The sequence below is a fragment of the Hippichthys cyanospilos genome, chromosome 16 (genome assembly GCF_059441005.1).
Source record: "Hippichthys cyanospilos isolate Australia breed blue-spotted pipefish chromosome 16, RoL_Hcya_1.0, whole genome shotgun sequence".
NCBI lineage: Eukaryota > Metazoa > Chordata > Actinopteri > Syngnathiformes > Syngnathidae > Hippichthys > Hippichthys cyanospilos.
In genome coordinates, this window is record NC_142384.1 from 8,765,115 (window position 1) to 8,790,745 (window position 25,631).

General features: G+C 39.6%; 1 protein-coding gene across 4 annotated transcripts in view; it reads left to right on the top strand.

The window, feature by feature from the left end:
* The first annotated feature begins 6,187 nt into the window (after window positions 1–6,187).
* The window catches only part of bahcc1a (BAH domain and coiled-coil containing 1a), a 75,429-nt gene continuing 55,985 nt past the window's right edge, over window positions 6,188–25,631 (top strand). For all 4 annotated transcript variants that reach the window (XM_088437398.1, XM_088437399.1, XM_088437400.1 and 1 more), the window contains exons 1-2: window positions 6,188–6,399; window positions 8,403–8,716. In XM_088437398.1, the coding sequence (XP_088293524.1) occupies window positions 8,545–8,716 (172 nt within the window). In that variant the 5' untranslated portion in view covers window positions 6,188–6,399; window positions 8,403–8,544. The remainder of the gene's footprint in view (window positions 6,400–8,402; window positions 8,717–25,631) is intronic.

Below are 25,631 nucleotides of genomic sequence, written 5' to 3' on the forward strand. Positions count from 1 at the left end.
ACACTTCATTGATCAAGGACAATCCGCCTCCTTGTAAAACCGCTTTTTTCCCCCTTTTACAAGTCACTCACCCAGCTTTAATTATCACACAGCCTGTCCTGTAGAGATAGCAAGATAGATGCATGCGTGTATGGGGATTTGACGTTTTTGAAATATTTCACAGGGGGAGCCTGGAAAATTGTGATGTGAATCAAATTCCAACCCCTCCCAACCCCAAAAAATAAACCCGCTCATTAAGTGATTGAATTCTAATCAGCTGCATTGAAAATATATGGCTGGTGGGGGTCCTTTTTTTTTTTTTCCAAATACATATAAATCATAATTATTACCTTGCCTTCTTCAATATAAGTACATTATTAAATAAGAGTGTACATTTTTGTGGGATATTCATAAATAAGGGTCACATAAAAATGTTATAAATCTAAGAGACATGTCAAATGTGTAATTATTTGGTGTGCCATAAGTAATACTAATTGACAGTGGGTACAGGAATATTCATTAATAACACTTTAATAAGGTTAAATATACATTCAAATAGCTCATACAGCAGCACTTTATTTATAGTTTTACCTTCGTAAAGATGTGTGTATTGATAAAGTATTTTGTGGAAAAGTATTTATATAAATGCAGGTGGGATAACAATGAAATAAGCTTCATTTGGAAATACATGTTACTTATTTTGTATTTCATCTCAAAATAGGTTGAAGATGAACGTGCTGAAAATTGCACAAAATGTAGAAAAAATACATGAAGAAAGAAAGTTTCTTTTTTTGGTATTACATGTGAATATTTTGAGGTCATAGAATTAACAATTTTAACGCAGACAAACTGGGGGGAAAAAAACACCAACACATGAATATTTTATTCTTAAAAATACATGTATTCGCATTACAAATATAAAACGCATATGCGTATATGTACGAGTGTATGCTTGTGGGTGTGTGTACTGCATTTTTCGCTCGAAAATTGAGTGGGTGCTGACATCAGGAGAAGCGGCAGGCTAAACGCTTCAACAATTGCACACACGCACTGCGCACACACACCGCACAAGCGCTGCACTATTGCACACTCACACGATTACGTCGCCCTGTGTTGTCTTTTCTCGATCTCAACGTGCAAACGTCCCCTTTCCAACCCCCAAACCGCAAATGTACAAATTATTTACTTGCAAGCAATTACGGAGTGTTGTTTCATTTTACCGCAGCAGCCAGCACACTGCGACAAACCTCATGCATGCAGCCGCACGCGCGAAAACATGCAGAAATCTTTCCACGCACGACGTCTTCATTAAAAAACAAACAAACAAGGCGACAACAACAACGATCCACGATATGCAGGAACGATTTTCGGTGATGATTTTGGTAGCAGGAACAGCTCCATTATTGCTGATATCCAAGCTATCATTCCCCCCCTCGCTCTGCAGTATATTCCCTTTGATTCACGCTTGACTCGTTTGGCTTCAGGGCCAACGGGGGTCCGCCTTTGGAAGCGAAAGGGGGAGGTGGAGGGGGTTGAGGGGCGCCTTGAAACAGGCCCCCTCTTATCCCCTTTCATCATCTACCCTGGGGAAGCCTTGAAACCGTTTGGACAGTTATTGCCTTTTTTTTTGCAGGCAGTCCAATGCGGACTGGCCGTCGGCCAATCAGAGGCTTGTTTACACTCTCGTGACTGACAATACGATGGAGGTGAGCCAGCCAATCAGCAACGTGGGCGCACTTAAAGGCTTTCGTTTGTAAACAGTCAACGTCAAGCAATAACCTGAAGCCACTCTAATAAAAGGTGACTCGTTCAAAAAACACACGCAATATATACACACACACACACCTATATATATATATATATATATATATATATATATATATATATATATATATATATATATATATATATATATATATATATATATATATATATATATATATATATATATTAGAGTGTGAAAGGAATCAGTGCTGACTCGAGTAAAAGCTTGTTTGTTAGCTTAGCATTTGCTAGCTAGCATGATACGGACAAAACAAATAAAAGATAGAAAAGCTTGTGAAAAGTAAAAGTCCATCCTAAGTTTCGCCATTGGCTATTGTACAGCAAAATGTCCTGGAGGTTACAATAGGACATTAAAATGGAAATTTTTTCCATAGTTTGACGTAACCACATTAGTATGCTGGCTGTTTGGTGTTGATACACTATGACTATGCTTCCAAATAGTAAATATGACGAGTGGATGTAGCGCTTTAGACAACATATGGTGTCAAAAAAAGCACACCCCGATCATCAATTTGATCAAATTCGAATTTTCACGTTGGACTATGACGTTTTTCAACAAAAGTAGTCTGTGTACAGTACAGTTGTTCACACTGAGTAGAATGGATTTGGGGATATGTTTTGACGAGATCTCAACATGGACGTCTCTGTCTAAAATCGTATTTTTGTCAATAATTGAAAATTAATCTTTGAGACACAAGCCTGGTTTTGTAAAAACACATCACATATATAACGAATGGCCAATTCGACTCACCAGCGACATCAAAATGCATTGTTGAATGCACATTTGTCCTATTTATTTAATGAATTACATTTTATTAGGTGATTCAAGTAACAAATTTGGCTTCATGAAAATATTTTCCCAGTGGTTCCAATAGGAAATTTATCATCAACAAAATAAGTGTTTTTTTTCACAGGCTAAACTGTAGCTAATATGTTTTAAACAGCATAAAGACCCGAAAATGTATCACCCAATATTTTGACATCGTTTCAGTTAAATAGTGCATATTTATAAATTATATTTATGTTGAATCCCCTTCGTGCTTACGTTGGCTGACTTTGCGCTCCAGGTTAGACCTGCGTGTCAAAAATGCAATAAAATCAAAAAAAGGCGCCATTCACAAGAATCCAACAAGCAGAAATGTGTAGAAACACTTTTCCATGTCTTTTTATTAATACAGGTAAAACAAGCCTTTTAATAGAAAGAACTGCATCTGGTTTGACTTGATTTACCCAACAGTGATTGCTACCTACACGCAGTAAATGCTGATTTTAAAAGTGCCGTGCAATTGTATGCGTCCTCTATAAAAGTCATGTAAAACGGAACGTAAACACGACTGCGAGTGTGTATGACGCCGCGTGAAAACAAACAACAACACTCCCGCTGTAATAGCGCTCATTGATTGGAGCTGTGCTTGACTCGGCGACTCGCCTTAGGGTCGCAGTTTTCAAAAAAAAAAATCCCTTTAAAAACAACATGTGAGTGCTGAGGCGGAAAGGAATTGAAAACTAATATATCACAGGAATCCCCAAGCGTAACTTAAAGACGACTCCTAGTGGCTGTAAGAGGTCTACGGATGATGTCATAGTTTGTTGGTAACAATTGTGAAACTGCCTATTTATAATTAATTAGTCCTGACTCGGATTGAATAACGCTGGACTTGAGAAACACTTGTTTGTAATCTTAGCACTGGCGAGCTAGCATTCCACGGACAACACAAAAGAATATAAAAGCTTGCTAAACATGAAAAGCTACCCTCGGTTAAATTTATTAACGCCCACAAAATAAATGAAAAATGGTCTGGTCTCTCTATGAAGTCTGTGAAGTGACAATGACACTTATTTACGACATAGCCTTTAACTGGTCTCTACCGCCACCTACTGTCTTGAGGTGAAACGCCAGTCAACAACGAATTTTCTGTTTGCTGACATAGTTTGACCGCCGCTCAACGGAATGCTGCAAAAATTGCAGGAAAATCTATGTCATAAATCCTATGAAAATGCATCTAAAAAATTATCATTATAATGGTTTTATATGGTCCAAAATTTGGACCATGATTATTTTTGTAGACAAAATCTCACACATCCAGCTACAATCACATAGAAATATAAGAATTTTTAAATGTTACATGTTTTAATCATCTGCTGGAAATTTCAGCTCCCTAGTGTTTTTTCCCCCTTTGATTTTTTTTATGATATCATAAAAATAAAAATAAAAGCAAAGGAGTTTCCATAATTTGTAACATAATGCTACAAGGGATTGAAAACTTTTCCATAGGTTGACGTGGCCATGTTAGCGTGGTGGATGTTTGGCATTGGTACACGAAAACTATGTTTCCAAAAAGGTGTGAAACAAAGATGAACCTACCTGTCATGTTGAAAGTAATTCAAGATTTTTTTTTTTTTTTTGGGGGGGGGGGGGGGGTCAACAATAATGTAACGAAAGTCAAAGTTGTATAATCTTTTATGTCATTTCTGCTTTTGCCTAGCACAAGTTTCAACTGGCATGTGTGATAAAACGCAACATTTGAGGTTAAGCTAGCAGTGATCAAAATAGTCAAAGCTAGCTGCTACTCTCTTTCACACTTTCACAACCAATTTATTTTATTTTCGTAGTCTCTGACCCACAAAGATTTATGGAAACCTTTGTCTTGTCTTCCAAACATTTTATGCCACCACAGAGTGCGCGGTGACAAAAGGACAAATCAAAAGTCTTCCATTTTTTCCTGCTGGAAGATGCTATTCCAAAAATGTGTGATTAGCGGTTACTCAAAATAAAACATTAAACGACAACAAAATGCTTCAACCCCCTAATCCCCATATCAAAAGTGTGTTTGGCATCGCCTGAAATCAAATTACGCGTTTGCTTTGACTTTAAAATTAATCACGCTGTCATTAACATTTGAATGTGATGCACCAGGGCGTGCCGAGATTCAACAGCGCTGTTCACAGCCTTAGCATAGACATGCTAATGCTATCATCTTAAAATACATGCAAATTTGATAGGATTTTAATTGTTTACACTTTCAGGCTCCACATCACTGCTGTCATGTAAATGAACAGCCCAAACGACCAGGGTGCGTTATCCCTTTTAGCTTGTTTACACACATATACTGTAAAGTCAATCCTCGAGGGTCGGTATCCCGCATGTTTTCCTGGTTTCCTGATTCTGATTAGGATCGTTATCAGGCTTCTGTTGAGCTTGCTGATGAGATGGTCATTTCAATTGGGTGTGGCAAGGAAAGGAACCTGGAAAACATGCGGGATACCAGCCATCAAGGACTGAGTTTCGACACCCTGGTGTAAAGGAACCTGAACTACACCCCTTTACTCAATGCAAGAAAGTTGGATACAGGGCCCCCTTATTTTTCCCAGGGGTTATTCCCTAAAATACTCACAGTAACCAAAATGCACAAAGTATAAATTGAACTTTTTTTTTTGCCCACAATAAAGTGTTAAAAAAATAAAAACATAAACTATGTTTTTTTTGGTTTGCTCTGATTTAAAAAGAGGAAAAATATGAAAAATAGCAAGATAAACCTGCAACGATATGGTCATAATTGGACTTTTTTTTTTTTAAATGAAAAATTTGCTTTTTTTTTGACTGGTTCGACTCAAAAGTAAGAAAAAAAAATGCAAGAAAAATAGCAACATAGGTATGCGATAGAAGTAGTCATGGGCATAAACTAGAGGATTTACAAACTATGGACCGGGGGCCATTTGTGGCCCACATCCACATTTTTATGGCCCGCGGCATATACTAACAATACTTTTTGCCTTGGCTAGCAATGCTATTTAAAGAAGAAGTGTGAAAAAAAATCCACTATTAACCCAAAACCTTAACAAAGTATAACAAATACTTTGAATGGACTAAGGGTAATTGCTTGCATGACTTACTTTTAGCATGTTTGATAAAAGTATTAAAAAAAAATAAAATAAAAAAAAAAGCTTAAAAAAACATCCCCCTTTCATGATTTTATGTATCTTTGTGCAGCTCTCAGATAAAAAGTTTGGACACCGGTCGTAAATGAAAATCGGATCGAGCGAAGCCGCAATAACCGAACCTTGACAGGTGAGTAAAACACAAGAGTTTTAAAAAAGTTAAATCTGCTATTAGCTATAGTAATTTTCAAGATCATCTGCCAACACATAACACGACAAAAAAAAAAAAAACTCTACACGCCCTATGTCTTACAAGAAGGCATCTTGAACAAAAGCATCTTGTGCTTTAAATCTGCCGCTTCCATTAATGTCGAGCAGCCAAATCGGCGGGTGATTGGCCAGCGCCAACGGCCAATCACGGGTCTCGTGACTCATTAGCATGCAGGTATCCCACCAATGGCGGCGCGTGTTTACCATGCGCGCGGGCGCCAGGCACGCAGTTGCACCGGGAGAGAAAAGCGCTGCTTGGAAGGTCGGAGGCTCGATCGAGCAAGGCCGGAAGCGGTCCTGCAGTCCCCGCTGCATCCCGACTCGGATCGAGGCACCTCTCATGGAAGTACCCGAACCGCTCGGTCCGCCTGCCACCAATTGAGCGCTTACGGCGAATTTCAATGGGCGTCGGATTCTTCCCTGCAGCATCACTTCCAGTGATTTGTGCGATTTTAATTCATTCTTATGCAGGAAATTAACATGCCAGTAAGTATTTTTTTTTTAAATATATTATTGTTTTATATCGTTTCAGAAGCGTCGATATAAAATACAAGAGAGGCTTGTTTTCGTGTTAAAACATAACTGCATGCTTTTATCAGTTGAAAATGCAAATGTGACATGAAAGTCGAAAAGAAACAGGATATGTGGCTTCACGTTGAAATATGAATTAATGCATCGAGCTGAAAATTTCCTACCATAAATAGTAATACGTCATTAATTGGACTGTTAGATTTTTTTTAACATTCATATTAAAAATACAATTTGCTCACAACGTATCCAATTATTATTACTGACGTTTTGTTTTTATTTAAATCTATTTCTTTTAATGTTTTTTCACCTAAAAACAAATACAATTTAAGTACAATGAATATAGTGTTTGAATATAGTGTTTAATTGTGTAAAAAAAAATATATCGTTTGGGTGTTTAAGATGAAATCGTATCAGCGAGTCGAGCTGGTAACTCTCCCCGGCCGATGTGCATTGCCCCCCGGCCGGCTTTGTCACGAAAGGTCGCCTGTTTCCGCAGCACGGTCGGAGCGTTTTAAAAACAAACAAACAAAAAAAACGACCTCATAATTTGATTTTGTCTCTCCTCCCTCTTTTTTCTCACTGTGCTAAAATGACACTAATTTAATTAATTACCTTTAACCGCGTCGATTATTTTGACGTATTTAGACAAATTTGCAATATTTTCTCGACGTTTTGTAGTTGCACTTCCAAGAGGAAAATTAAACAATTCCGGAACAATCGAGTGGAAAATATGGACTGTTTTATAGATTTGCGGCATTTGCACGGCGTTTTTCTCAGCGATGTCGATTGCGTGTTTGGAAGCCCCAGCATGGCGGGCTAATGGCTGCATGCAAAGCCGAGACAAAGGCAGCTGACGGGCGGCCATTCGCCTCCCATGAGCACCCCCCATCCCACCCCACCCCCTTTCCTCGTTGCTCCTTCACGTCCATTACAATCTCAGCTGTCATGTTTGCAGAAGCCATTTTCTTACTCTTTAACGGATATGAGCCACATGTGCATGCGCCACTACGTTGCTTTTCATCACCTTTTTGACTAGATGGGAGATTTTGATTGTTGTGGATGAAGCACGCGAGACGAAAGCGGTGTGTGTCTGTGTGTGTGTCATGCAAGGGAGGAGGAGGAGGTTGGGATGGGGGGGGGGGGGGGGGGTCATGCGGAGGGTTTAGGGTCCATTAAATGACAAGGAATATTTACGTTATATGATTTAATTCATGGTAATGTTTCTCTCCTGCTGGGTGTATAATTGGATTTTTTTTAACTGACAGTGTGAGTCATTTGTTCAAATTTTGATATTTTTTTCGGTTTCATCTCAATTACACATTTTGATTGTGCAATATTGTCCAATAATAATAATAATATAATAAATGTACTAGAATTGATTTCCCGGTGTGAAATATGTCCTGTGCTTGGTTGGAGTGCACCATAATGCATGCACACACACACACACACACACACACATATGCACAGAGAGGTGGATGACGCATCTTTGAATTTAAATGTCATGCATCGTCTTCACGTGATATATTTTTTAAATCCTGTAATTGTGAACCGACTCTTTTAGTAAAAACTGCAATGCGTTTATTTATTCTCAAAATAGGAGTGAGTGCAATATGTGAAAATTAAATCAGTTTAGTGACACAATAGGACGCTTAGTGACACAATGGGACGCAGATGCGCGTCTAAAATGAGGAGTTGAAGGTGTTTGGGCGAAAATTTCCTTGTTTTAGCTTGAATGGACGGCTGGGTGTAGGAGCGGTCTGCGGTGCGAGGCTTAACCGGGAGAGGCACGCTAAAGTCGGCTTGATCAATAGAGCAGGGCCCGTCAGGATCTCCTCAGGAAAAAAAAAACTCAAGCAGTGCAAATTCAACGAAGCAACACTAATGTCTTGTTTTGTGCTCGCCTTGCATGATCTCGCTTTCATTGTTATTATTTTTATGATTATTTTTTTTGCGGGCAGAAAAGATGATCCGGAGCGACGTTTTCGGCTGTATGAGCCCCGCGACCGACTGAATGCAACAGCAGAGGATTATTCTATGGGCTGCGTTTGATTTTCCTCACCGGACGCCCTCCGGATTGCGGATTATTGGACTTTGTCGGGGATGGAAGGACGGGACTTCGCGGCACCGGCCCACCTCCTCTCGGAGCGGGGCGCCCTGGTGCACCGAGCCACCTCTCGGATCGCCCCCTCCGGCCACAGCTCCGTGCAGCACGCCGGTCACTTCCCCACGGGGAAGTATTACCCGTCGCACATACCGATGGCTCCACACTCAGGTTAGTACAACGTTCCAAACTACAATTCACGCGTGTGAAATTCACTGCGGCACGAATCTGATGATGACATACTGTATATATATTTTTGGGGGTCATGATTTTTCATCAATGCTGGGAGTGGCTGTTGACACTTTAACCGCTGGAACAACATAAATGACTTTTTTCAATTTTATTCAACATGCGGGTTGCAAAGGCGTTTTAAACAAATATTACTGCACAATTAGGTAAATGTCAGGGAATTTATTCAGACGTTAGTTAAATGTAATATATTTAATATCTTTTTTAAAAAGCAAACCCTGCACGGCCAACTTGGACAGATAAACCTTTCAACACAAAAATAAAATGGAATACCTCATAAAAATGCAATGCAGTACCTTTTAATGACCTTCATTTCTGCAATTTTGTTTTACTACCTTTGAATACTTTTTAAAACCCAACAGCGGATACCCAGTTATTGGGGGGCAGGAATCAGCAGTCATGATTATTTGATACCGGTGGTATTGCGATACAGGATTGTGTGATAAATGTTGTGATATTTACGTGATGACTTTTTGTTTCATTCACTTGGATATTGAAGGTCGAGGTGCACATCAAAATGTTACTGAATTGATTTAACTTTAATTTGATATGAAGGCAAGATAGCAATTAGCACAATAACAAAAGAAAAGCAGAAAGTAGATTTTTGCTTCATAATTGTAAATCTTTATGTATGTGTATATCGTAACATATAACGCCATGTATGTTATTCAAGTTTAGTAATGAATTTAGTTTTTTTTAATTAAAATTTCACTGCGGTTACCATTTTATTACATTTCATTCATCAGCAGACACTTTGCTCGTAAACATGGGAATTGCAGCCAAGGTACTGTATCGCGATATCACACTATACACGATAAGACGATTGCATTATAAAGGATACGTAAGATATACATTATGATATGAACGTAATTTATATTCTTTTGTCACACGAGTGGTGCGATTTAGTCATTTTGCACTGAGTAACTGAGTGTTTCTGCAAAAATGCGAAACTCGGTCAATATAAAAATGGTGACCAATGGTATTAATAGAATGAGAATCACGAAAATGTTTACATGCTAATGCCAAGACAGATGAATCAGGACTTTACATCAAGCTGTGTATTGAATTACTAAAGTTCAATTAAAAATGCTAACATGTTAGCAGTTGATGTGCTAACACGTTAGCATTCGATATGCTAACATTTTAGCATATGGTATGCTAACATGTTAGCACTTCGTATGCTTACATTTAGCAAGATGTAGCAAGTATGTAGCAAGACTGATTGATAAGGCTTAATTTGTAATGAGAATCTGTCAAATGCTAACTGCTAGCAGCTACTATGGTAACATACGTCAAACTAGCAACCTGATCGGAAAGAGCATTTTAAGCAGATTGATCCAAAATTTTACTTACCCTGTATCCAAATAACATTTTTCAGGAGAATGAATACATTTGCTAGCCTATTAGCATACTTGCGTATGTAATTTTGGTAACCAAATTCTTTTTTTGTGTGTGTGTGTGTGTTTTTTTTTTTGTTTTTGTTTTTTTTTGTTTTAGTTTAGGTCATAAACGTAATTAGCAATTATTGTGGAAAACCAACACACACACACACACACACACGTATATAAATATATATATATATATATATATATATATATATATATATATATATATGCAGCTGCTTTTGGAATAAATTTAGGAGGTTATAGGAAAAAAAGCGAGCGTCTAACAAATAGCTCCCGGTCCCCTTCCCCCACCTCCTACAACAACCCGATTCTTAATGATGCTTCCTCCCATTCTAATCTCTGTTATGCCACAACATGAAAAACATTCAGAAAATACAGCAATCTTGTTGTGTGTCCTTTGAATGACAGATTTAAGGATCAAGTGTCGTGTTTGAGTATAATCAAGGCCGTCGTCGTTGACGAGACGACTTGGGCATGCGTGGCGGAGGCTCGCTTTGTCACTTTGCGTTGATGCCATCGTCTGGCGGACGTGGGTGACGGCGCACCGAACGGCGGGGGGGTGGGGAGTGGCGTCAGGGGTCGGGGCGGACCCCTCCCCGCACCCGTCCCTCTCTGACGTCCTCCTTCAACGCGTCGGGGTGCAAATGTGTTCACGGTGCACGCGCCAGCTTTGACAAGTGACTCGGGAGTATTTACATTTGTGACACTGCGTTAATTTATCATTTAGAAAGCAGCTGTGGAGACAACTGCATTTTTTGTCCTATATGTGAGAAATAGTGTATACAGTGAACCAAAAAATTGCTATATGACGCTTATGTTTTTTGCTTCCCCGCAGTCAGCATTTCACTGCATGCTAGCTAATTAGCATCTTCCGACACGCCACACCTCACCCTAAAAACAGACAGTTGAAAAAATAAATACTGGTAAAGTAAACTAAAGATTGTTGGGAATTTGATCAATCCAGTTGGTTATGGAAATTAAATTGGTTTTGGAGTGCACGTCACGAGGCAGATCTCCAGAAATAACACAAATAATTCTATTGATTTCAGTTTATGTAACATTAAGTCATCAGTTTAATTGAAAGAACTCAGACTTGCGTAGAATGAGTTGAGTAATGAACTCTTGACCCAAACTTGTGAAGAAGACACTTTTATACAGTGTATTTTTGAGACACTGTATTTTTTATATTATTTACTTCCATTACAAGTGGCACGCTATTTGACCGGTCAGTATATCTGCCTTCCGATAGAGGGATCAAAAGTTTAAATCCAGGCTACGGCAATTCCCTTGTGGGAATTGCATATTCTTTCTAATTCCAGATTTTTGGAGATGGGAGAAAATTAACCGACCAAGGTGATCAATTTGGATCAGTTGGACCTGATCACCAACATTACTGTCCACTGTAGTGGACATCAAGGAACAGAGATTGATTGAAAATACTTCAATTTTATTGTTTTTTTCTTTACAAAGGATCGGTCAGTCTCATAGCTGCCAGCTAGATTGAGTTGAAGTTAACCAATTTTTTGGGGTGACTGACTAATCATTTTTTAGATGTCATATGATTTTTTTGGTGTTAAATATGAAGTACTTGCTGATGAAAAACATACTAATTTATGCAAATATAAAAACAGTGCAATAAGAGCAATATTTCTTTTTGATTAACGGTATACATTTTTTGGTCGAGATGTTACGTACGCCACATTTTCATGTCGACAAGACGTTTTTACGACCAAAGATGCAGACTTTTTAGGGATAAAAATCATGCGAAAAATAAGATTTTTTTTCTACATAGCTTAGATTTTGGAGCTCATGAAGAAAAAAAAAAGAAAAATGAAAATATCACGTTTAGGGATGTCACTATTGAATGCTTTTGTAATCGATTATTCTATTGATTAATCGAAAAATTGGACCAGATTTTGTTTTCCATAGAACCTTGTTTTTCTCATTTAGGGATGATTTACACATTATTGTTGCTTATTTTGTTTTGTTTTGTGATAAAAACAATAATGAAGTTCTATTACCAAAGATGGATGGATGTGGTACACCCTTTTTGAAACAGATTCAATCAATGCTTCGGTTTTCCCAAAGTAAAATCAAACGTTATATTTTAACTAAACAAAAGATAACGCAAACGATTTTCACAAAGCACTAAAGTATTTTTTTTTTAAATCAAATAATTACAGCTGAGAGGCTGAAATGTGAAGATTTTGATCATTTAAAAAGTTCAATAATGGCTTTGATTGATTACTCGATTTTTTTTAAATATAGTAGTTGATTAATTTGATGACCGATTTGTTGATTACTTTTGACTGCTGTCATTACATTGATATTTTTGCACCTTGAAAACATGCAAATATAATTTTGGGAAGTTTAATATATATTGTCAAATATCTGTGATCTTATTGTCATGTTTATATTTAAGGTGGATTTTTTTATGTTGATTTTGACACCTAAGAAAATATATAAACAAATATTAGCTTATGTTGAATATCCCTTTTGTAGTTTTTAGTGGCAGGATGCATTCAAGGGATGAGTAAATATTGGGCAGAAAATGAGGGCAGCGAATTCATTTGCAAAATCGTGTCATTTGCACTGAAAAATATGACGTGGAATGTGGAGAATTTATTAGCCTTTCATCGCTTCCCCTTCATGTTTGCTTTTGCCACACATACGCACGCGCACACACACAAAAGGATGGAGCGATTCTTTTTTTTTTTTTTTTCTGTGCTGCACCAACACGAAGACTGCAAATGCCGCCAACACAGGTGGCTTATTGTTCTCTCCGCTCTCGTCACTTTTGGGTGTGACGAGAGGGAACCTTATCTCCGTACAGGCTTCAAAATGGCTTCAATTCTCTGCACATTTTTAGCGACCAGACTCATAATTTCTTCTGTTGGAATTCGACAAGTAGGATACTGAATTTTGAAAGAGAGAAGAGATTGATGCAAATTTTTTGCCGCATTTCAGTGCCAAGCTATTATCTATGTGACATTTATTATATTGTATTTAAGATGAGATTTCAAGTGTAAATGTATGCTTTATAGTATGGGTGTGTTAACCTTTCCTATGGAGGTCCACATGATGAAAAATTGAACGTGTTAATAACACTTCATTTTTTTCTGTTTTTCTTTTTGATGACATCAGATGCATTTTCCTTTTTTTTTTAAACTTGATCCTGGATTATTCACATTTCGGGGGGATTTTTTGAGGACAATTTTAGCATAGTTTTTTGCCATTTGCAATTGGAATTGACGTCTATTCCTCACAAGAACGTGGGGTTCAATGTACTTGATTTTTATTCAAGTTTCTATGATCAAAGGCTCAAAGTTATTAGAATTTGAGTCATCTGCCTCCTACTGCATGCATAAACAATATCTTGGACTAAAATTTTGCACTACATGATATTCTGCGCTATATTATTAGCACCATTGTCTCTTGTTTATTGCTATTTATTTATTTATTGCGATTTATTCATTGCTCAATTATGGAATGTAGTCTGCTGCTTTCGGAAGTGAAACAGAACAGGAATTTCATTGTGTGGTACAACTATACATATGACAATACATCTCTTGAATCTTGAATTTTGAAAATAAAAAATCTAGTATTTTTCTGTGTGGCCCTTGTACTCAACTCAGCTTTGTTTAGAATGCTGGAAATTAAGCGCTGCATGACAATAGTACAAAGTAAACAACTTAAAAAAAAAAAAAAAATCGGATCAATATTTCACGCTTTGGATCGTTCATGAGTGAAATCATCCGATACCATTGTTGCTACAGATCGCATAGATCAACTACATATTTTTCGATTTTAGTTCGTCACTAAGGATTATCTTAATAACCGATTGTCTTTTTCTAAATTAACCCTCGTGTATACCTTTGATCTTTACAGCAAAGGCATTTCACATCAAAAGGAAAGCATTAAAGGCATTTGACACCAAAAGGAAAGCATTAAGAGCCAAGGAGCTGAAATTTCACCCAGATGGTGAAAAAATGTCAACGTTCAACATGGCACAACCACTTACTTATCACACCACCAGGAGTATACCATTCCTTGGCTAAAATACTGTGATAATGATATGGAAGAAAATGATCCAAAAATGGTCCAAAAATGGTCAAAATACTTCACGAGGGTAAATTAATTATCCAATGGCTATTGTTTGCATACATATCGACGACAGCCCCAATCCTCGTATCCAAAATCATTACGTTCCTGGAAACCCCCCATAACTGCTCAACCGTTTGCATTGCGTCGTGAAAGTTAGCATGCAATTTTCAACTTCAGGGTGGTAAAAATAGCACCCACACTCACTGACTGATTATCAATTCCTGAAAAAAACATATAATCCACCAAAACTACTTTGATTTTTGATGTTTTGGCGCGATGCCAGCGATATAAACATTTAAAATGTGTAAACAGCGATGTGACGACACTATGCTGACGGTGTAGCCCGTTGTGGCAAAAAACCCCACCAAACTGATGTTTGGAAAAAAAGTTGAACTCATGAAAAGGACTCTCAATGTAGTTGTTACGCCTAAAGCTTGAAAAACGCAAAGAAACAAAACCTCTCGGGTAGAATGTCCGTCGTTAGTCATGAATGTCCCCATCTATTGTCTTGGATGCTAGCGACGTTAGCCCCACTGAGTATCTTGTTTGCCGAGTGCGTCGACTCTCCCCGGGGACTAACTTGCACACTGCTTGACATGAATATTTAACAGACGCAATGAATATTTTAGGGTTGGTGTAGAGAAAAAAAAATGTCGTGATAAGGTGTGCCATACTGTCCGTGGTTATAGTGCGGTAGCGTATGATGTTGCTTCTAAAAACGGAAACAATTTGTTTTACTACTCAAGCAAAAATGCTGTAGAATTCAGTTAGGTCTACAACACGAGGCAATGTAGGCTTCGAGGATTGTTTTTTTTCTTTTTTTTTGGGGGGGGTGGGTGTTATTATTATTTTTTTTTTAATGGTTTTCCTTCAACTTTTCTGAATATGGCTCTCAGAGGAAAACGTTTGGACACCTCTGCACCAATGGGCCTAAAAAAATGACATAGCGGGCCAGATCTGGTCCCTGAGCCTCGAGTTTGACACGCGGGGTGAGTAAAGCGACTTTGCTGGCCCGCAAAATTCGAAAAACTCAACAAAAACAGGGAAACCGCAAGAACACATCAGAAATCCGTACGTGTCAAAATAACACCCTGCGACCTTGTCGGCCCATTTTCATTTTCGTTTGTGCCGCATGCCAGGTGGCCGGTTTACTGTTGCGCTTTCCCCAACTTTTTCCCCGAGCCGTAAAAGTCATTTAACGCGCCCGAATTCAGCGAGCGCCTCGACGAGCTTGCGGAAAGGGGGAACGCTATCTTTTGTTGACTTGGGGGACAGTTTGCACTTGGCTGCGGCGGGGACGGGCTGGAAGCGGCCTTTACTGCCGGCCTTTATGGCGGGGGGCTCGTCTTTCAGCCATATTGTTTGAATCGCCGCGCTTTGCCGGAGGTGCGCTTGTGTGAAAGCAGCTGTGGGGCGGGGGCGACGGGGGGCGGGCGAGAGGTCATATTTGTGTCATCCCGCACGCTCAAACTTCCACTTCCTCTGCGTTTCCCCTGAAAGCCCCTCACCTGAATGGTTCTTTGCAGGAAGAGCCTGGTGTCTGGGAAGCGGCGGTCTTCCTGCCGCTTGGGCTGGGGCCGCCGTCCCCTCAGCCCGGACCATTGTTGGCCAGTCCGGCTTTGTGCCTGTGTTTTACGGCTGCTGTTAAAGATAAAAAACAGCCCCGTCCACCCCCTTTATTGTTCTCTTGTAGGATGTCCCTGTCATTCTCCCGGTTTTTACGTCCGAGCTGCCCCCCCCCCCTTCAAAGGTTAGCCGGGCTGTCTGCCGTCTCGCTCCCCGCCCCCTCCTCACTTTTTTTTTTTTTTCCGTCTTAACCAAAGGGGAATAAATAACTTTACAGAGACTTTTATTGAACGTCTCATTGCTGGAATATCCCGTGGGTCTGAGGACGCTTCAAAGACAAACACAGGTGTCTGGAGGGATTAGCAAAAGGGCCGCTTACGAGCGGGGCCTTTAAAAAGAATCAAGCCGAGTAAGTGGGCTGCGGGTCGATTGTGACTGGGGCCGTTTACAACGACTGATAAAAAGAGCGGCGTTTTGCACGTTTGGTCAAGGGTATTCACAAAACGTCTTTTGATGGCGCCAACTACTGGCCTGGCATGTACAACGCAGGCTATAGAGAGGTTTACGACCGTGAACGCCTCACATTCTTGTTGCAGTAGCTAAATTCTCTGGAAAAAAAAATCCTTTTGTTGTACTAAAAAATATCCTTATTCATTTTGCTATCAATTCATTTGACACAGAAATGAAAACCACACACACTCATTATATCAGAAAAATCTTCAGCCAATTTTGAAGTAAATTTGCACCTTATTGGATGAGCTTAACATAACGTAACTTTCAACTATTTTTAGACAACATTTGTATCGTATTGGACGGGCCAAACACCACACAAATCCCAACGACACTGCAATTCATAATTTACCAACTGGATTCATTTGAACTGTCTTGATATAATGAGCATTTCTGCCCATTTGACACAATGGATCATTTCCATCCGTCCAATTTTCTCCAAATACGCATTTTATGTCGACTTTGTCAAATTGAAAAAGGAACCTCTTTAATTTGGCCGCATTCCGAAAGATTTCATCTTTAGTCATTTCACTTTTAGTTCCAAAATCCCTTCGCGACAACAAAATATGTAGCCAAAACAACTAGTGTGACCCTCGGCACAGCGAAGGCCAAACAGCGACGTCTTGTCGCTTTGCGGTCTTGCAGGTGATGGTGTGAGTGACTCCATCTGTCGGGGGGGGGTTTGTTACCCCATTCAAAACAATCGCTTGTCGTGCTTTGTGTAGGTAAATAACTGCAACGGAAGCATGTGCTGATCTCAAAAGACTTCTGAGACGGTCACGTTGGCTCGCGATGACTCCCAATGTCACCCATTCATTTCAATAGGACGCAATGTAGATTTACGTTCAATATGCGATTTGCAGCAGCTGCAGTGGGAAGCAAACTGAAAGACAACGGGGTTCGGGCCAAAATCCATTTGGGCATGACTCTGAGAAAGCACTTGGCTCCGGCTATAAAAGGGATTGGAGGGGGCGGGTCAAAGGCTCGTATAGGGACTGTTGCGAGACATCGTCGACACGTCACGGCCTCTGCAAAGTGCAAACCTGTCTGCGAACCCCAGTAAATTACTATGGCCAGTGAAATATCTTTCTATCTCTCCTTTATTCCTATGACCACAACTCTGACGTTATCAATTCCGACTGAAAATTGCCATCACAATCGCTTGTGTGGAACCGATCGTTGAAGGTTTGAACACAGTTGTTGAAAATGGAGAGCAACCAGTTGAGGAACTGTTGGTTCAGTCTCCAAAAGAGTGTCAAAATGAATCGGTTAACCCACAACTGGTCGATTACCAACTTAATCGCCATTTAACGATATAGCGCCAGTCCTGGAGGGCCGGTAGCCTGCATGTTTTCCAGTTTTCTCCCACCAACACACCTGATTCAAATGATTAGCTTATTAGCAAGCTCTGCAGGAGCTTGATCCTAATGAGCCTAATCATTTGAAACAGGTGTGTTGGAGAGAGAACTTTGGGAACAAAAATGCAGGATACCCACCCTCGAGGACAGAAATTTGACACCTGTGTGCAAAATAAGCAATTAGTAGATGAGGCCCACTATAGAAAGATGCATGTGCCAAAACTTTAAACACCTTTACTAACCCTAACATTTAAACTGCTGCATCGAAACGTTTTAAACTACCTCCAAATAGTATCCATCATTTTACAGGGAATTGAGTGCAAAATGTAAATTTTTCTTTCGGAAGACATTGGCCTGATTTGGTAAAAACTCATCACAAACATACAAAAACGTATAACCCCATAGTGCTCAAAATAGAGAATTTTTCTAAATATTATGCACCCTGACTTTTACCTCCTGAGAAAACCCAGCCTGCATAAAGCAAAAGCTTCATGAGTGGATTTTGGCCACGCCGCCTCCGAGCGGACACTTCAAACGGCGCGCCACCCACGCCACACCGCGTGGCGCGGTGCCACAAAAGCTCTGGCCCGGAGCGCGGGGCGTATACGTCGCGCCGAAACACAAAGGAAAGCCACGGACGACAGTGGCGGACGGCCGAGCGGCCTCTTGTATCAGCTTTCAGCCCGCCGCATTTCATAACCGTAGCCCCGTCTATTTTTACGCTCGGCGGACAGAAAAGAAGGATCCAGCTGGGTTTTCAAAGTATTTGCTCATTTCCCATGACCAACTGGAAATATATTATTGTACATTGAATAGATTTAGGCGGGTACTGCTCTTTTCGGATTTTTTTTTTTTTGTCTAGCCCACCTCAGCGAGTGGCGGCGTTGCATGTGACAGCTGTTGGACTTTATTAACGGCTCATGCAGAAAATCCAGATTACTTGTTTTTTAATTTCAAATGTATTATTGTAAGCGCTCAGTGACGGGAACAAAAAAAAAGGGGGGGGGGTGGCGTTGTGCCCTATTGTTGTCGGCAGATTTGTGGCAAGAAACAACAGGCGGGGGTTTGCACGCATGTGTGTGTGTTATCCACAACAGCCTGACTCGAGCCAGGCACCCTGTGGTTGGTTTGGAGGCCCAGACAGGTGCATTGTTAACCCTCCAACGTCTGAGTCTGTCCCCGCTGGATCTGCGCAGAGAGTTCTCCTGTCAGAACTCCTTTTTCTTACCGCGCTATGTCTAGAGGCCACCACACAATGGGAATGCTACCAAAGAGTAAAATCTGAATTTCTTTGGTATACACGGGATTGGGCTTTGCAGTTGTTCATGTGTTTGCACAGAGCTTTCTCCTTGGGAGGTTTCGGTGGCCATATGTTTGTCTGTTTGTTTGTTTTGTTTGTTTGTTTGCGGGATTAAGGAAAAGCGACTTAACCACAAAACTTGGTGGAGGGGTGGGGCAGGAAAAGACTGATTAGAGGGTGGAACTGGCGGAGGGTAATGCCTGTAGGAGTCATTTAAATTATTCGGTATCTACTATTTTATTCCCTATCAACCAATTATAAATATTGATGGGAGTGTATATATATAAATATATATATATATATATATATATATATATATATATATATATATATATATATATATACACAGTACATACACAGACACACACCGTATTTTCCACACTATGAGGCGCACCTAAAAGCCTTAATTTTTTTCAAAAGCTGATGGTGCACTTATAATCAGGTGCGCCTTTTATATGGATCAATATTGATGGATGGGGAATGAACCGATAAAGTAAGTGTTACCTGTTTCTTTTGCGTGTTTACAGTTGAACAAGGTTGCTCATATTGACATTAATATGCTATTGAGAGTTTAGAGTTATTCTTTGAAGTTATTATTGTTATTACATCAAGTATTACTATATTGTGATTGAAAAAGTTTTAGAATATGTCATTAATTGAGGGTGTGCCTTATATATGGATGCGCCTTATATATGGAAAAAGTTTTAAAGTATGCCATTAATTGAGGTTACGCCTTATAGTGCGGATGATATATATATATATATATATATATATATATATATATATATATATATATATATATATATATATTAGTCTGAGTCTGCTTTATGGATGTGGATGACACTCATGACCTGGAATAACCTTTAGTTGGCAGCTGTGCATTTTAGGGAATCAAAATAGAATTTATTTTCTAATTTAGTTCCTTTAAAAGAGATACCCTTTGCCCACATAACGGCTTTTCACATCTTGTTATTATCTCAGTCTGCTTCATGATGTGGATGATTCTTTATGCACTGGCAAGACTTTCAGTTGTGCAATATCAAAACTTAATTGCTTGAATGGGACCATTTGAAATTGTGGTTTCCATCATTTTAACTTGAATAGCATCTAGTTTGTCATGTGAATTTTGCTTTTCACGTCGTTATTTAGCACAAAGTCACCACATAAATGCTTCCAATTTTCCTCCGTCTCATTTGCTGCTGATATAAATTTGCATATACATTCAGGACAATCGTATTCATTAGAATTTTCGTGTCCTTCTAGTTCCTGATTGCGGATCTGCTAAAACATCATCAAGAAAAAACACTGGCAAAATCTTTCCCGTCTGCGTGTTTCATTCACGGATGGCGGAACAGAGGCCCGTTGTTGCGTTTGTCACTCAACATAATGAGCTTGATAAAGCTTCTCCAGTTAAGGGCAAACTTGCTGTGACCAGCAGAGACGTTACTCAACTCAAATTCTTCACCCCCCCCCCCCAAAAAAAAAAAAAAAACAGACTTAAGGCAAAAATTTGAGGTGAGACTGGGAAGATACGTAGTTAGTATGCAAAAGACAGAAGCTTTTGCAGCTCTGTGTGAAACTGCACCAATTTTCAAAGCACATTGTTTGTACGCCTAGCTTCTTGAAAAACAAAAGAATCCAGTTTTTACCGCATTCTTCTCATTGTACGAGCTTGCGTTTATACTTGAACTTTGATACACCAAAACCAAGCACTTCTTGCTCCAGTCTTTGTGATATATTGTGTGACAAAATTCAAAAGTTTCAGGGTAAATAATGTTGGTTAGAAATACTTGTTTTTCTGCACGCTAGGGTATTTTTCTTTTTTTTTTATCAGCCGAGCTGGCACATACAAGCTATAAATGTTCTTCTGCAACACATGCAAAAAGACACCTACGCCCAGCTTTAGTGCTATAGAACCGTGTCCTTTAGTGCGTTCTTTGGCATTCATCTCCTTCAAGGACAGCGCCAAGCAAAAGTTAGGAAATATCTTCAATTTCAGACAAAAATAATGCTATTAACAGTTTCAATTCAGTCATTACTGGTAGTAAAGCATTATACGCATCATAAAGCTGATTTGGAAAAAAAAATGTGCAAAGCTGTTAATTACTTTGAAGAATCTCAATGATTAAATATATTCTGATTTGTTCGGCATTTTTCAATTTAATAAATAATTCCATCATTATTTCTTCATACCGTTGATGACCTAAGTTGCAACCTTTTTCTTACAAAGCCCCCCTGCGAAAACTCTTTTTCAGGCAAGTACCACCAAGCATTTTTGTAAATTAAAAAAAAAAACCACACACACACACACACACTTGAAACACTGCTGAGCTTAATCAACTTTGGGACTACATTAGTAGTATGCCTCGGCGTATTTGATCCAGCATTTCCAGAAGATAGATTGTGGAACATATTCTGTTTTATTTCTGGTCCGCCTTCTGGAAAATTGTGTCTCATGACATTGCAAATCCACATAAAGCCTAATAAAATAATGGCATACAAAGATTTGCAAAGGAGTCACCATATCACGACCAAGCAATAAGTTGCTTCATCTTCCAATTGATTTTCTCTTAAATTGAATAGAAAAATGCATTGTTTCTGTCGCAGCGTTAGAACATATTAAATTAGATCTAATAATACCTGCAGAAATTCTGTAAGTAATAATTTGGACTTTAAGAAATTTATGAAGACTAAAAAAAAAATCCTTCTTGGTAATCCAAATAATTTATTTATTTATTTTTGGTTGGTTAGCATGGTCAACCTGAGTTTTCATCTTCATTCACTTAACATGCATCTTAAGCGCAAGACTAAATTGTCCATAGATATGAATGCAAATTGTCTATATTGTGTTCTTGGTGATTGATTGGGGAGCAATTGAGGGTGTACCCCGCATGCCACCCAAGGTCACTTGCAACCCTAAAAAGGACTATTGAAAATGGAAGGATGGCCTTGGCCAATCAAAGGCCATATGTTACCGTACATTTTCTTTTCTCTGAGCTTTTTGTATTTTAATTGCTAAACTATGATCCTTAAATGCAGATGGCGAGCGCAGATCAACTCGGGGCCACCTTTCATTAACTGTCAGCGAGACAACGGTGGCGGCGTTGCTAACGACGAGGTGCGCCGTTAAAACATATGCAGAGATTTGCCATTAAATATACATGCCGCATGCTTCTTAAAGACGCGTCAAGCCATTGGCGAAAAAACAAAGATTAGCATCAGGAATTCCGTTTTAATAAGTCTCAGGAGACCCTCGAACCAGCTGCCTCATCCGCAATCCAAAGGGGACTTGTTGCGCCGTCTTTCCCGTTTGCTTTCTTGCTGTCTTTTGTACAGGAGAGGATTAGGCCGACGAAGAGAGAAAACGGGTGGTAGGATCTTTGCTTTTATCTCAGAATTCTGACTTTAATCTCAAAATTCTGACTTTCAAGTAACATTTCTGACTTTAAAGTCTGGGAATTCTGTTCTCACTTTTTTCCCTCGGAATTCTGACTTCAAAATGTGGGAATTCTTTGTTTTAATTGATTTGATGTCAGAAGTCTGACTTTAAAGACATTATTCTCACTTTAACGTAGGAATTCTCATGTGAAAGTCAGTGAGGATAAGGTCTGAATCCTTACTTTTTACTTTGAAGCGCTTTAAAGTCAGAATTCTCACGTAAATTTTTGATTTCTGAATTCAGTCCGAAGTCAGAATTCAAATTTTTAAGTCAAAATTCTGACTTTAAACTCAGAATTATCTGAAATCAGAAATCTGCAAATAGTCATAATTCTGATTTAAATCAATCTGACTTTGAAGTCTCAATCCCGATTTTAAAGTGAAAATTCTGCAATATGTCAGAAATCCGACCGTCAGAATTCTGACTTTATTTTCACTGAATGTCAAAATGTTGACTTTATTCTAATGGACTTTAAAGTGAGACTTTTATCAGAGCTCCGTCTTTAAAGTGACAATTCTGTCTTTAAAGTCAGATTTCTGACGGAGATGACGAATTCTGAAAATGGTCAGAATTCTGACTTTGAAGTGAGCATTCTGAAAATAAAGCCCAATTTTTACTATGAGGTGAAAATTCTGACCAAATCTGGGATACCGCAGAAAAGTCAGAACTCACTGATTTTGAAGTCAAAAGTCAGAATTCTCACCAAAAATTCTGATTTTTTTTTTTTTTTTTTTTTTAAGATAAAAGTGAGAAACCTGCCAATCTTTAAATGTATTCACTGGCCCTTATCCCCTTTCTTACTTTTTTGATTTAGAATAAAAACCAGACTCCTCCCTCCTTTTCCGCTTTTTATGTGAAAAGACTTGTTTTATCAGCCAAATTCTTTAATTTCTGCATGTTCATTATGGATTTGTCCACACCCCCCTTAAGCTGTCCTCTCTCGGAGACCTCATTGCTATTTTTTTTTTTCCACGCGGCCACTAGGCTACACTGCCTTCTCTCCCCGTTGATGCCTCACACGTCCCGAGGATGTGGGGCAAACGACGGACCACTCAGCAACAGATGCGCATTTGTCTGCCGGTGCTGCACGCATTAGTTCTCTCAGCCAACCAAGCGCGGCCGTTGACCTCCCCTCCGGTGGACGAGGGGGCCCAAAGAGTTTGGGGCGGGCCGAGTGAGATAGCGACGGCGCAACGGCGAGACTGGATGCGCATTGTCACATGCTGTCATACACTCGCTGGTGCATGGCAAAGTGACGCACGCACATAGTTGTCACATGCACTAACGCATCTTGCCTCCCAGGAGGCCACGAGGCCAGTGAGACAGAGCGAGCTTGAGAGTCTGGTTTGACTGTTTACATCTAATTATAGTGACAGAACTATTTCTGCAATCGCGGATGAAGCTTTTTATATATTTGTACCAGAGGAGCAGAGAGAGGGAGAGGGAGGGGGGGGAAAAAAAACTCCAACAGCCTTTTCTCACAATGGTAAGTGGTTATCTCATAGCCTCGGCGCAGCGACAGTCTGCAGGCTCATAGTACAGTTACAACAGTAGGCGGAGAGTAAGAGGGAGGCGGAGGGAGCGCGCCCTAGATCGTAAGCCCTCTTGTCCTCGCGTAACATCAACGTGCACATTTACGAGAAGCCGGGCGATATATTTTCCCCCATTAGCCCGGGTAATACGCTCATTGGGCGATCGCCGTCGGAGAAGAGTCATTTCGCCCCGGGGGCATTCTCCGCCGACCCCGCCGGAAAGTGCCGTCCGTCAGGGCCAGTCAAAACAAAAGGAGGGAGAGAGTCCAAGCGAGGGATTAAGTTGTGTAAAATGTATCTAGCATTAAAGAGACGGGGGCAGAGCAGGAGTTAATCCTCCAGCTTGCTGGCTGATATGCAGCCAAGTGGCTCTTATTACCTGGGTTTGGGGGGGGGGGGGTTAGGGCGCTTGGCAAAAATTCCCCAAAGTGGTCCTGACCAGTCCCCGAAAACAGATTAGGCCCAGGAATGTTCAACACAAAATATGATGTCATGTTTTCAATCTTGGTTGGGAAGCGACGAATGCTTGCGAAACAAAGAAATCCAATCTCGTGTAGCGTCATCCTGGATTTCCGCTTCCCTGCTGCTGTGCCACTTTCCCTCAAAAGCCAGAAAATTTACAGGTAACCCCTTCTACGAGCACCAGTTACGAGGCAAGCGGCGGTATTTTGGAGCAATTGGAGATGCCAGGAGGAGGACTGGTTGACTCCAAAATAAAATACAGTGCAGCAATCATCTATTGATGTAAGACGTACACAGTTGATAGGTGTTGATCTCCGGTCCTCGAGGGCCGGTATCCTGCGTGTTTTCTTTCCCCAACACACCTGATTCAAATGATTAGCTTATCGGCAAGCTCTGCGGGAGCTCGAAAATGATCCTAATCATTTGAATCGGGTGTGTTTAAGAGAGAAGGTTCGAAAACATGCACGATATCGGCCCTCGGGTATTGGAGTCTGACACCTGTCATATGGTGTAAAAGAGGTTCTTAAGTCATCAGACTGCTTTGTTGGACATTTGGTTGCCATAAAATTGACCAAAGGTGTAAAAATAGAAACAACAACTAATCAATCATTCTTTTAACGCCACTTTTGTGATTTATTCTGATTTATTTAACTTTAGACCCTTTCAAACCTTTCATTTGTATTGGTCCATAAAAAAAAAATAAAAATAACCCAACCTAAAGTGTCCTCTTTTGGCTCATAGAAGAAATCTGTTGTCACAAAAGAAATAACTTAATTACTAATATAAATATATAATATTTTTCCACACACACACACACACACATATATATATATATATATATATATATATATATATATATATATATATATATATATATATATACACACACACACACACACACACACACACACACACACACTGTATAAATCAATAGAAATAACTATAAATAAATGTTTGTCCACAGAAAAAAAATATTCAACTCAAAGTGTGCTCTTTTGGGATTATACCAGAGGTGTGTTCACAAAAAGAAATGATGAACTTGACAGGTAACGAGAGGTGGCACATGACAAATTGGGTCGAACCATTCTAGTATGGAGTAGTATGACTAACCTACTGAACTTAATTTTTTCTGAACTTATATTTTCCTGAAACTATTAATT